The sequence below is a fragment of the Somniosus microcephalus genome, chromosome 2 (assembly GCF_052327205.1).
Source record: "Somniosus microcephalus isolate GS21.2 chromosome 2, FLI_Smic_1.0, whole genome shotgun sequence".
NCBI classification, from domain to species: domain Eukaryota; kingdom Metazoa; phylum Chordata; class Chondrichthyes; order Squaliformes; family Somniosidae; genus Somniosus; species Somniosus microcephalus.
The window spans coordinates 88314791-88327345 of NC_140988.1; the positions used below are offsets into that span (position 1 = coordinate 88314791).

Sequence of the window (12555 nt, forward strand, 5' to 3'; positions counted from 1 at the left end):
CTGATGTTTCTCCTATATGTGGGACTGTTCACCAGCAACCATTGTTTTTATGTTGGGACTGAATGCCTTGCGTTCTCAGCTTTACCAGAGTTGCTGGTGCTGCTGGGCATGTCAGATTTTTTTGGATGTGAAATATTATACCCGATTATTGATGGAAAATATTTATTTCCATCAGACAAATACTGTACTAGTTAAAAGGACAATTCTTCGCAATTTCATTAGTCTTTTGCTAAACTCGTTAGTGATAGGACCAATAACTTGTTTGCATTAGGACTTCAGCTAATATTAGTGCTTTTTTTGTTCTTTTGTAAATAAACATTGGCCCAGAAATTCGGGTCGGGGGCTTCCCGCGGGTGTAAGCCCCCGACCTGCACATGCCTTGCGCGCTGGCCGTTGAGCTGTGGGCCCCCGTGGAATTCCGATCCTGGGCCTGCTCCAACTGCCGGCACGCAGTGCTTGGTATCCCAGGGGCGCAGTTAGTTCGATGCGTCCCCTGGGATCACGTGGGCCATGGGGAGCCAATTGGAGCAGGGAATGCTCCATTCGTAAGTTTGACAGGAAGAGCTATCAAAACTTAGAAATACTACGGGCCCCAAATCATCACTAAATCTTCAAATAAATTTTTTAAAAATCACATTTTTAAAATAAACTATAAATTACATTAAATAACAATTTTAAACAATAATTTAAATTTTTTAATTTTTAAAATTTTTTTTCTAACGGGACTAAAAATAAATTTACCTTTCTTTAAAGTATTTAAAAATAATAAACCTGTGGAAAAAATGTTTTAATTTTAATTAATTCACCACTTACCTTGTAAAAAGCAGACCTTACGCCTGCTTTTTAAACGTGTAACTTCTGGAGACTTGCCCTCCCGGGAAAACCTGTTTTTAAAAAAAAAAAAAAACCCCCCCCAAAAAAACCGCAAGTTCGATGCGCACACGCAGCCTCTCCGGCGCACGCGTTCAACTTCTGAACCCCTTCTTTCAGGGGAATGGAAATGCCGGTTTCCCGCGCATGTGCAGTGCATGCAGGAAACCGGCACTTCCATTGGGCCTACGGGTGAGTACCCCGTGCGTACTCACCCGTGGAGACCCGAAGTTCTGGGCCAATGAGAGAGATTGATCTGTTCTTGTGACTGTCAGCTTGGCTCAGTTGGTAGCATTCTCACCACTACGTCAGAAGGTTGTGGGTTCCAGCCCCACAATGGGCTTTGAGCACATAATGTAAGGATACACTCAGGGCAGTACTGAGGAAGTACTGGATTTTTAGAGGTGCCATCTTTTGGATGCAATATTAAACTAAGCTTGTCCAGGTGGACGTAAACGATCAGGTCACTATTTCATTTGCTGTTTATAGGACCTTGCTGTCAGCAAATTGGCTGCCGTATTGGCTTGGAATTTGCAGTGGGTAATAACAGCGAACGAATGGGATTCGCTGTTATTAGCCCTTTGAAACTGACTGCAACTTCAGGATGTAGTGCATGCGCAGGATGTAGTGCATGCAAATCCTAACACAGAAATCCTGAAGTTGCGGTCAGTCATTTACTGCTCCGACACTGGCTGCGCTGTGGCCCCCCCCCCTCCCCCCACAGCCGGCAATCAGTGTGATCTGTGAAATCAGGGAAACTGACGGAAACTTTGGCCCTTCTACAGTAATATCGCTGTTAAATACCCCATTAAAAGTTAGACCCTTTTGGATTAAGTGTAACTGGCGTTTTCACAGCGTATTGACTGCTAAACAAAGGTTAGAAGCCTTGAAAAATTAATGTTAATTTTGTGGACTTTCAAATTTATCCATTTTAATAAAAACTACAATTTTTAAGAAACTTGAACAAACTTTTAAAAATTGCATTTTTAAAAATCTTTATTTCAGGTTTACATTTTCCCCATGTGAGAGACCCAATCTTTGTTTTGTTCTCTGTAATATTTTTTAAAAGTTAGAATCGAAGGAGCTTACTCACTTCCTGGTTATCAGTCTGTGAGAATTCTGCATTGTGTTTGGCTGCTTAGACAGCTTGTTGACGTCACAGCCACTCGCACTGTGGGATTCCCACTATACTATATTGATTTCAACTGCACGTCAGAAAAGCTGAACTTCTCGCCACAGAGATGGCGAGATCTTTGTGGGAAGCTTACTTTGGGGCCAGCGGTGAACGCCTTTGTTTTGCCGCTGACTGCAAATTACGGGCCATTATCTCGCATAACAACAGGGACGTCACTTCACAAGTAATCCATTGGTTGTGAAATGTTTTGGGACATCCTGAGGATCTGATTAGGTGCTATATAAATGCAAATTTGTTCTTCTTTCTTATGTAGAATGGTTCTTATGGAACTAGTTTAATTTTGTTTGTTCTTTCTCGCTCTCTCAATACTTTGCTTTCACATAGCACTTCAAGAAGCCTTGATGGAGGACTACCAATGTAAACGGAGTAAACTCTTGATCTGAGACTCATGCTTGACAATTAGAGTCATTGATTTATGTAATCTTGTATACATTTAGGCCAGTTAAAAAGACTGCTGTGATTTTATATAATACAAGAATGTTATTCACTAATTATTTGGCAACAATCACAATCCCAAGCAGTATTTTGCTCAAACACCACTCTCAGTAATATTGCGTCACTGAGTGAGAGTGCCCAGGTCAGTACCTGTGACTTCCCCTACATGGTGAGATCCTGATTTCAATTATACTGTTGTAGACATTATAGGCCTTGTTCTTCTGAGAGAAATGAAGGATGGTGGAAAGGGGATCTATGGGAAACTATCAAATCCATAGCTTCGCTAGAACTCTTTCACTTTCTGTATTCATGCTGGGATAGCCTTACTTCCTTATAGCATTTCCTTAATATACTTTGTTGAAGAATTCCAACTTCATCAGCACCCCATACTGAGCAAGCTGTGAATGGAGGCCTAGAAGTAAATGGAACAACGTATCTGCCAAAGACTACAGGAAAAGTGGAGGCGGGCCTCAAGTGGTCCTCGGGCCGTATTATATACACTACAGTTATGTACAGCGGGGGTTCTCAACCTTTTTGCTTCTGAGGCCCCCGTCCGTGTTATAAAAATTCCACTGACCCCCTGTAACACGACACAACTATTTTTTAAGAGTGGCTCCTGTCATGTGGTAAAAACCAGCAGCATATTTGCACACAGCAAGATCCCATAACAGAACATCAGATGGCTCACCAGATACGATGTGTACCTAAGCTCCAGGCTCACTTCCCAATGCAAAATGGTGTATTTTTTATATATAACTTTCATGGCTGCCTGCACCTCGCATGAGTGATGTCACTGGGACTGTGACCCAGGTCCACAAGCTCCCGGCGACAGTGGCAGCAGGCAGTTTGATCAGCTGCCCATGCTGAACTCCGCTCTGTAAACGAGCAGTGGTCAGCTGCATATTTTTTCTTGATCGCCAAGAATCAAATAGTGTTTGGAAGTTTCTTTTAGAATAAATAAGGCTTTTCAGTTTTACACCTACCGGCCAAAACCTTGGATTATTAAAAATACACCATGCTTAACAAATTGTCAATGTTGCTTGATGTAACTGGCATTTTGGTATCAAGCATTTGAAATTGGGGATAGTGCAGCCTAGATGCAGAAGTAGCATGTTTTTACTTTGCCCAGCAATGTGCCTTAGCCCCAGTTTGCTACAAAAGATTTGTAATGCTGCCCATTATGTCGTCACAAAATGTCTTAAGAAACCAGAGTCATTTTTCAATGTAATATCTTGTTTTTTTCATCTTCAATCCAGGATAAAGAGTGGAAAGGCTGCACGTCTAAACACAATTGGTGAGTTAAACAATTGTAGTTACAATTATCTTCCATTTTCAACCCCAAGTAGTAATATCTGAAGTTGAGGGGCCTGCAGAAAATACCACAGTAAGACCTTTAGAAGTTCATCATTTTTGTTGCAGTATATGTTTTGTTTGCATATAGAGAGATTTATGTTATGGCAAGGCTCCTCATGTTGGCAGAAACCAGAATTTGCACAGTACAATGCTCAGCAGACCTGTACATTTTTCTTTGCAGTGTGAATGTTTTTACATTATTGGGTCCTGAAAAATAAGGCCTCTCTTTTTGCCCACCTCCCCCTTCTCAAATCAAAACTATCGATTAATGTTAGAAAAGTTGATGAAAACTGTTTGCTTCAGCTTTAGAATATTAGAGCTGGATTGATGAATTGAGCCAGCTGATACAGACATTTCACATACTGTGTGCACATTTTTCAAATCCAGCTGTCTAGATTCTGGTCTAGCATTGCGATAACATAAATTTTACTCTCACTGTTGTGCCCTGCAGTGCTGCATTTATCCAATGGCTGATCCTTCTGTAAAAATGAATGCATTAACTTAATAACTTGTACAGATGTCCCAAGTGTTTTTCATAATTGATTCACCAATTTTTCAAAGATACAGTCTAATTTAATTAACTATTTTAGAAAACAGTTGGATGATTATCCAGTTAGGAATATGAATGAGGTAGTGGTAATGCTATAATTAGGCATATAGATAAATAAATAGTTTATGAAGCATTGAGAGGCATGCTATTGAAGGCATCTCTCGACCACTCCACTGTACCTATTGTCAGGCTGCTTGTCTGACATTGAATGAGCAGAAATTTCTTCCTACTAACTATTGGGAAGACCAAAGCCATTGTATTCAGTCCCCGCCACACACTCTGTTCCCATGTCAATGACACCATCCCTCTCCCTGGCAACTGTCTGAGGCGGACCAGACTGTTAGCGACGTTGGTATCTACTGCGACTGGTAGATGTGGTGTATTTGGACTTTCAGAAGGACTTCGATAAGGTCCCACACAAGAGGTTAGTGAACAAAATTAGGGCACATGGAATTGGGGGTAATATATTAGCATGGATTAACAGACAGAAAACAAAGAGTAGGGATAAATGGGCCTTTTTCAGGATGGCAGGCTGTGACTAGTGGGGTACTGCAAGGATCAGTGCTTGGGCCCCAGCTATTCACAATCTATATCAATGATTTGGATGAGGGAACTGACTGAATCGGTCATTCATGAAAGAAAGACTCGTGAAGTGATGCTGAGCGGCCTGCGGGTGGCGCTGTCCAGGGAGAGTATAAATACTCGGGCACGGGCCCAGCTTGCGCAGGGACATTCTTAACAGGAACTAGTGAAGGACACAACTAGACCTCCATGTTGTAAAACAGTTGATTAAAGCTTTGTTTAACGCTTAGACCAAGTGCCTAGTAGTTTTCTTACGTCAGGAACTAAATGTAACATTTCCAAATTTGCTGATGTTACAAAGCTAGGTGGCAGTGTCAGTTGTGAAGAGGCTTCAATGGGATCTCGCCAGACTCAGTGAGTGGGCGAGAACATGGCCGATGGAATATAATGTGGATAAATGTGAAGTTATCCACTTTGGTAGAAAAAACAGAAAGGCAGAGTATTTCCTAAATGGTGAAAGATTGGAGAATGCAGATGCTCAAAGGGACTTGGGTGTTCCTGTACATGAGCCACTGAAAGTGAATGTGCAGGTGCAGTAAGCCATTCGGAAGGCAAATGGTATGATGACCTTCATTACAAGAGGATTTGAGTACAGGAGTAAAGAAGTCTTACTCCAATTATATTGGGCCTTGGTGAGGCCACACCTGGAGTACTGTGTACAATTTTGGTCTCCTTACCTAAGTAAGGATATACTTGCCATGGAGGGAGTGCAACAAAGGTTGTACTGGCCACGCTAGATGTGCTCCTATCTAGTTATCCAGCAAGTTAAACACTTATTCAAAATAATTCTTCGTGAAGCCGTTTGCTGTTTGAAGCCTTTACTTGAACAAATTTGTGAAACTGTAAACAAAGATAAAGTATGTTTTGTACATAAACTGAGTACTATACATTCAATATTACATAAGATATAAACATATTTACAACAGTAGAATAGATTAATTATATAACATTTGGACTCACTTCTGTAACTATCAAATATTAACCTTTTATAAACATATTATTGTCAAAATACTACTCTGACAACGTTGCTATTATGCTAACAAACAAAGATACTCACAGATATTGCGCTTGGCCTAACATATGAAATCAGATTACATTGGATTGTGAAACCCTTATGGAATCCTCCATTACTGCCAGGTTCTTCCTGGAATTCTACTTCCTGGGATTCTACTTCCTGGGTTACACAGGAAGAAAGGTACGAAGGTCAAATGACCTCTCACAGGAAGAAAGGTACGAAGGTCAAATGACCTCTCACAGGAAGAAAGGAACGAAGGTCAAATGACCTCTCACAGGAAGAAAGGAACGAAGGTCAAATGACCTCTCACAGGAAGAAAGGAACGAAGGTCAAATGACCTCTCACAGGAAGAAAGGAACGAAGGTCAAATGACCTCTCACAGGAAGAAAGGAACGAAGGTCAAATGACCTCTCACAGGAAGAAAGGAACGAAGGTCAAATGACCGCTGCTTCATACAAACACACTGCTAACACAATAACTACCACCAGAGGGTGCTACTGCATGTAAAAATGTACAGAATGTCACTGCAATACGATAGCTACTACCAGAGGGTGGTATCTGCATGTAAAATGTCCATAATGTCCAGAACAAAGGTTTACGAGATTTATTCCTGGGATGGCGGGACTGTCGTATGAGAAGAGATTGAGTAAACTAGGCCTGTATTCTCTTGAATTCAGAAGAATGAGAGGGGATCTCATTGAAGCATACAAAATTATTACAGGGCTTGATAGGGTGGATGCTGGGAGAATGTTTCCCTTGGCTGGGGAGTCTAGAACCAGGGGCCACAGCCTCAGGATAAAAGGTAGGCAATTCAGGACTGAGATGAGAAGAAATTCTTCACAGAGGATGGTGAATCTTTGGAATTCTGTACCCCAGAGGGCTGTGGAGGCTCAGTAATTGGGTATATTCAAAACAGAAGTCGATAGATTTCTGACTAGTAAGGGCATCAAGGGATATGACGATAGGGCCGGTGAATGGAGTTGAGGCAGAAGATCAGCCATGATCTCATTAAATGGCAGAGAAGGGTCGAATGGCCTACTCCTGCTCCTGTTTCTTATGTTTTTCTATTTGACCCTGAGGTGAGCTTCCGACCGCATATCCGTGCCATCACTAAGACCGCCTATTTCCACCTCCTGTAACATCGCCCGTCTCCACCCTGCCTCAGCTCATCTGCTGCTGAAACCCTCATCCATGCCTTTGTTACCTCTGGCTGGCCTCCCATTTTCCACCCTCCGTAAACTTGAGGTCATCCAAAACTGCTGCCCGTGTCCTAACTCTATATAAATGGAAGTCTTTCTTTAACATGCACCAAGTCCCGTTCACCCATCACCCCTGTGCTCGCTGACCTTCATTGGCTCCTGGTTAAGCAACGGCTCGATTTAAAAGTTCTCATCTTTATTTTCAAATCCCTCCATGGCCTCGACCCTCCCTAATCCCTGTAATCTCCTTCAGCCCTACAACCCCTTTGAGATATCTGCACTCCTCCAATTCTGGCTTCATGAGCATCCCCGATTATAATCGCTCCACCATTGGCGATCGTGCCTTCAGCTGCCAAGGCCTTAAGCTCTGGAATTCCCTCCCTAAACCTCTCCGCCTCTCTTTTTCTCCTTTTAAGAAGCTCCTCAAAACCTACCTATCATCTGCTCTAATATCCCCTTATGTGGCTCGGTGTCAAATTTTGTTTGATAACGTTCCTGTGAAGTGCTTTGGGATGTTTTGCTGCAGTTGTACAGGGCTTTGGTAAGACCACACCTTGAGTATTGTGTGCAGTTTTGGTCGCCTTATCTGAGGAAGAATGTTCTTGCCATGGAGGGAGTGCAGCGAAGATTCACCAGACTGATGCCTGGGATGGCAGGAATGACGTATGAGGAGAGATTGGGTCGATTGGGCTTGTATTCGCTAGAGTTTAGAAGAATGAGAGGAGATCTCATTGAAACTTTTTTATAAAATTCTAACAGGACTAGATGCAGGAAGGATGTTCCTGATGGCGGGGGAGTCCAGAACCAGGGGTCACAGTCTAAGGATAAGGGGTAAGCCATTTAGGACTGAGATGAGGAAGAATTTCTTCACCCGGAGAGTGATGAAGCTGTGGAATTTTCTACCACAGAAGGCAGTTGAAGCCAATTCATTAAATATATTCAAGAAGGAGTTAGATATATTTCTTAAGGCTAAAGGGATCAAGGGATATGGGGAGAAAGCAGGGACAGGGTACTGAATTTGGGATGATCAACCATGATCTCATTAAATGGCAGAACAGGCTTGACGGGCCGAATGGCCTACTCCTGCTCCTATCTTCTATGTTTCTATATTTCTATGTTTTACAAGCTTACAGGCATTATAGAAATACAAGTTGTTGTTGTTGGCATGGAAATATTATCCAAAGGATGTTCATATCCTTTAGTAAGGTTCTTCCAATAGCAGAAATCAGAATTGATTCAGTACAGTACTCAGCAGCAATGTTCCCTCCAGATTTCTTTTGTACTGAGCGAGCCAGAAACTCCTTTGAGTGTGACCTTTTTGTCCATGGGCTAATTTTACTACAACAACAATTTTTACTACTACTACAACAACAACAGCATCCACTTAATAAAAGCATATATACAGTAATGCCATATTGCCACCCCACCATCTCAAATCATGAGACAATCGGACAAACTCTTAAAAATCATAAAATCAGTTGCTCTTTCTTGGTTTATAAACCTTGTTAGTGGCTTTATGTAATCTCTAACGGGTCACGGCTCTTACACAAACTATATTACACGTGTTGTAGAATTTGCTCTGTCAGGTGTCCCATCAAAGTTAATCATAACATCTTGTCTGATTGGATATGCTAATATTGGAGATTAGTCGGGACAATAGGAGAGGTCGGCAACATCCCATGTGACGTGTTAATAGCAGATTAGCCAGAACAGTGGAGGCGCTAAAGCTAACACATAGCAACTATCAGCAAGGTCACGTTAACTTTCTGGGATTATCCAGGTCATCTCCTGTTCCTTTGTAAATGCAGACAGGAAACATCAGGTTAAATTGATGAGCAGTTAAATCATCCAAATGACCATTATGTCAAGATCTAGAGGTTTGGTGAGAAGGAACCTCGCTTCAATATACATTCTGGGCAAAGTCTCACACATCCCATTCTACCTCTCCTCTCGCGCATCCCATTCTACCTCTCCTCATATCATAGAAACATAGAAGATAGGAGCAGGAGTAGGCCATTCGGCCCCTCGAGCCCACTCCACCATTTTAATGAGATCATGGCTGATCATCCAAATTCAGTACCCTGTTCCCGGTTTCTCCCCATATCCCTTGATCCCTTTAGCCTCAAGAAATATATCCAACTCCTTCTTGAATATATTTAATGAATTGGCCTCAACTGCCCTGTGTGGCTGAGAATTCCATAGGTTCACCACTCTCTGGGTGAAGAAATTTCTCCTCATCTCAGTCCTAAATGGCTTACCCCTTATCCTTAGACTGTGACCCCTGGTTCTGGACTCCCCCGCCATCGGGAACATCCTTCCTGCATCTAGTCTGTCTAGTCCTGTTAACATTTTATAAGTTTCAATGAGATCCCCCCTCATTCTTCTAAACTCTAGCGAATATAAACCTAATCGACCCAATCTCTCCTCATACGTCATTTCTGCCATCCCAGGAATCAGTCTGGTGAATCTTCGCTGCATTCTATCCATGGCAAGAACATCCTTCCTCAGATAAGGCGACCAAAACTGCACACAATACTCAAGGTATGGTCTCACCAAGGCCCTGTACAACTGCAGCAAGACATCCTTGCTCCTGTACTCAAATCCTCTCGCTATGAAGGCCAACACACCATTTGCCTTCTTAACTGCCTGCTGCACCTGCATGCTTACCTTCAGCGACTGGTGCACAAGGACACCCAGGTCTCGTTGCACTTCCCCTTTTCCCAATCTATTGCTGTTCAGATAATAATCTGTCTTTCTGTTTTTGCCACCGAAGTGGCTAACCTCGCATTTATCCACATTGGGCAGATGCATGGCAAATGCAGTATAATCACCCAACCTGTTCAAATCGTACTGGAGTTTCTCTGCATCCTCCTCACAGCACACACGCCCACCCAGCTTTGTGTCGTCTGCAAACTTGGAGCTATTACATCTAGTTCCCTTGTCCAGATCATTTATATATATGTTGTGAATAGCTGGGATCCTAGCTCCGATCCCTGTGGTACCCCACTAGTCACTGCCTGCCACTCGGAAAAAGACCCGTTTATTCCAACTCTTTGCTTCCTGTCTGCCAACCAGTTCTCTATCCAAGACAATACCTTACCCCCAATCCCATGTGCTTTAACTTTTCACGGTAATCTCTTATGCGGGACCTTATCGAAAGCCTTCTGAAAGTCCAAATACACCACAACCGCTGGTTCTCCCATATCTATTCTATCAGTTACATCCTCAAAAAATTCCAATAGATTAGTCAAGCATGATTTACCTTTTGTAAATCCATGTTGACTTTGTCCGATCCTGTCACTGTTTTCCAAGTGCTCTGCTATTACATCTTTTATAATGGACTCTAGCATTTTCCCCACTACCGATGTCAGGCTTACCGGTCTATAATTCCCCGTTTTTTTCTCTACCACCCTTTTTAAATAGTGGGGTTACATTAGCTACCCTCCAATCCATGGGAACTGTTGCAGAGTCTATAGAATTTTGGAAGATGACCAGCAATGCATCTACTATTTCTAGGGCCACGTCCTCAAGTACCCTAGGATGTAGATTAGCAGGCCCTAGGGATTTATCGGCCTTTAATCCCGTCAATTTCCCTAACGCCATTTCCCTACAAATACTGATTTCATTCAATTTCTCCCTCATTAGGCCCTATGTTCTGCGACATCTCTGGGAGGTTATTTGTGTCCTCCTTTGTGAAGACAGAACCAAAGTATGTATTTACAGGAAACTTTGGTTTATCCGGAGGTTAACTGTCCGGAATGCTCGAGCCACCGGCAAAAATCAGGAGCCGTTTCGTTAGGTTTTTTTCTTTGCTTTTTTTTCACCAGTCAGGCTCTGCAAGGTCTCGCTGAAGCTGTTGCTAAGCTACAGAGACGCTTGCAAGGTACGGCTGACTGTTTAGAAGCTGGGTTTGTTGCCAGATACGGAGCTCAAAATCTCCGTATGTTTCAACATTAGCGCTGGTTTGTCCGTCAGTTTTGATGGGACGGCAACAGCTCGGTCCCGTCGGTGCCGGATAGCACAAAGTTTCCTGTAATTGGTCTGCCATTTCTTTGTTCCCCATTATAAATTCCCCTGATTCTGACTGCAAGGGACCTACGCTTGACTTCACCAATCCTTTTCTCTTCACATATCTATAGAAGCTTTTACAGTCAGTTTTTATGTTCCCTGCAAGCTCACTCTCATAATCTATTTTCCCCCTCTTAATTAATCCCTTTGTCCTCCTTTGCTGAATCCTAAACTGCTCCCAATCCTCAGGTTTGCTGCTTTTTCTGACCAATTTACATGTCCTCTCCTTGGATCTTATGCTATCCCTAATTTCCCTTGTTAGCCACGGTTGAGTCACCTTTTTTGTTTTATTTTTATGCCAAACAGGGCTGAACAAATTCTGTAGTTGATGCGATCTTTAAATGTTTGCCATTGCCTATCCACCGCTGACCCTTTAAATAACGTTCCCCAATCCATCCTAGCCAACTCGTGCCTCATACCATCGTAGTTTCCTTTATTTAAATTCAGGACCCTAGTCTCTGAGTCAACTACCTCACTCTCCATTTTAATGAAGAATTCGATCATATTATGATCGCTTCTCCCCAAGGGGCCTCGCACAACAAGATTGCTAATTAATCCTTTCTCATTACATAATACCCAGTCTAAGATGGCCTGATCTCGAGTTGGTTCCTCGACATATTGGTCCAGGAAACCATCCCGTATACACTCTAGGAAATCCTCCTCCACAGTATTGTTACTAATTTGGTTAGCCCAATCTATATGTAGATTAAAGTCGCCCATGATAACTGCTGTGCCCTTATTGCACGCATCTCTAATTTCCTGTTTAATGCCATCCCCAACCTCAGCATTACTGTTTTGGGGTCTGTATACAACTCCCACTAACGTTTTCTGCCCCTTGGTATTTCTCAGCTCTGCCCATACAGATTCCACATCATCAGAGCTAATATCCTTCCTTACTATTGTGTTAATCTCTTCTTTAACCAGCAATGCTACCCCACCTCCTTTTCCTTTTTTTCCTGTCCTTCCTGAATATTGAATACCCCTGGATGTTGAATTCCCAGTCTTGGTCACCCTGGAGCCATGTCTCCGTAATCCCAATTATATCATATCCGTTTACATCTATTTGCACAGCTAATTCATCCACCTTATTACGAATGCTCCTCGCATTAAGACACAAAACCTTCAGGCTTGATTTTTTAACACTCTTAGTCCTTTTAGAATTCTTATTTACTGTGGCCCTGTTTGATTTACACCCTTGATTTCTCTGCCTTCCACTTTTGCTTTCCTCCTTCCTGTCTTTTGTTTCTATCCTTGCTTCCCTTTCCTCTGTCTCCTTGCAGAGGTTCCC

At 42.5% G+C, this 12555-nt stretch overlaps 1 protein-coding gene across 1 annotated transcript in view; it reads left to right on the forward strand.

Annotated features, from left to right (window-relative positions):
- tma16 (translation machinery associated 16 homolog) overlaps window positions 1–12555 on the forward strand; it is a 65499-nt gene that overhangs the window by 10916 nt on the left and 42028 nt on the right. The window contains exon 3 of the mRNA XM_086010939.1: window positions 3757–3794. Coding sequence (XP_085867065.1) covers window positions 3757–3794 — 38 coding nt within the window. The remainder of the gene's footprint in view (window positions 1–3756; window positions 3795–12555) is intronic.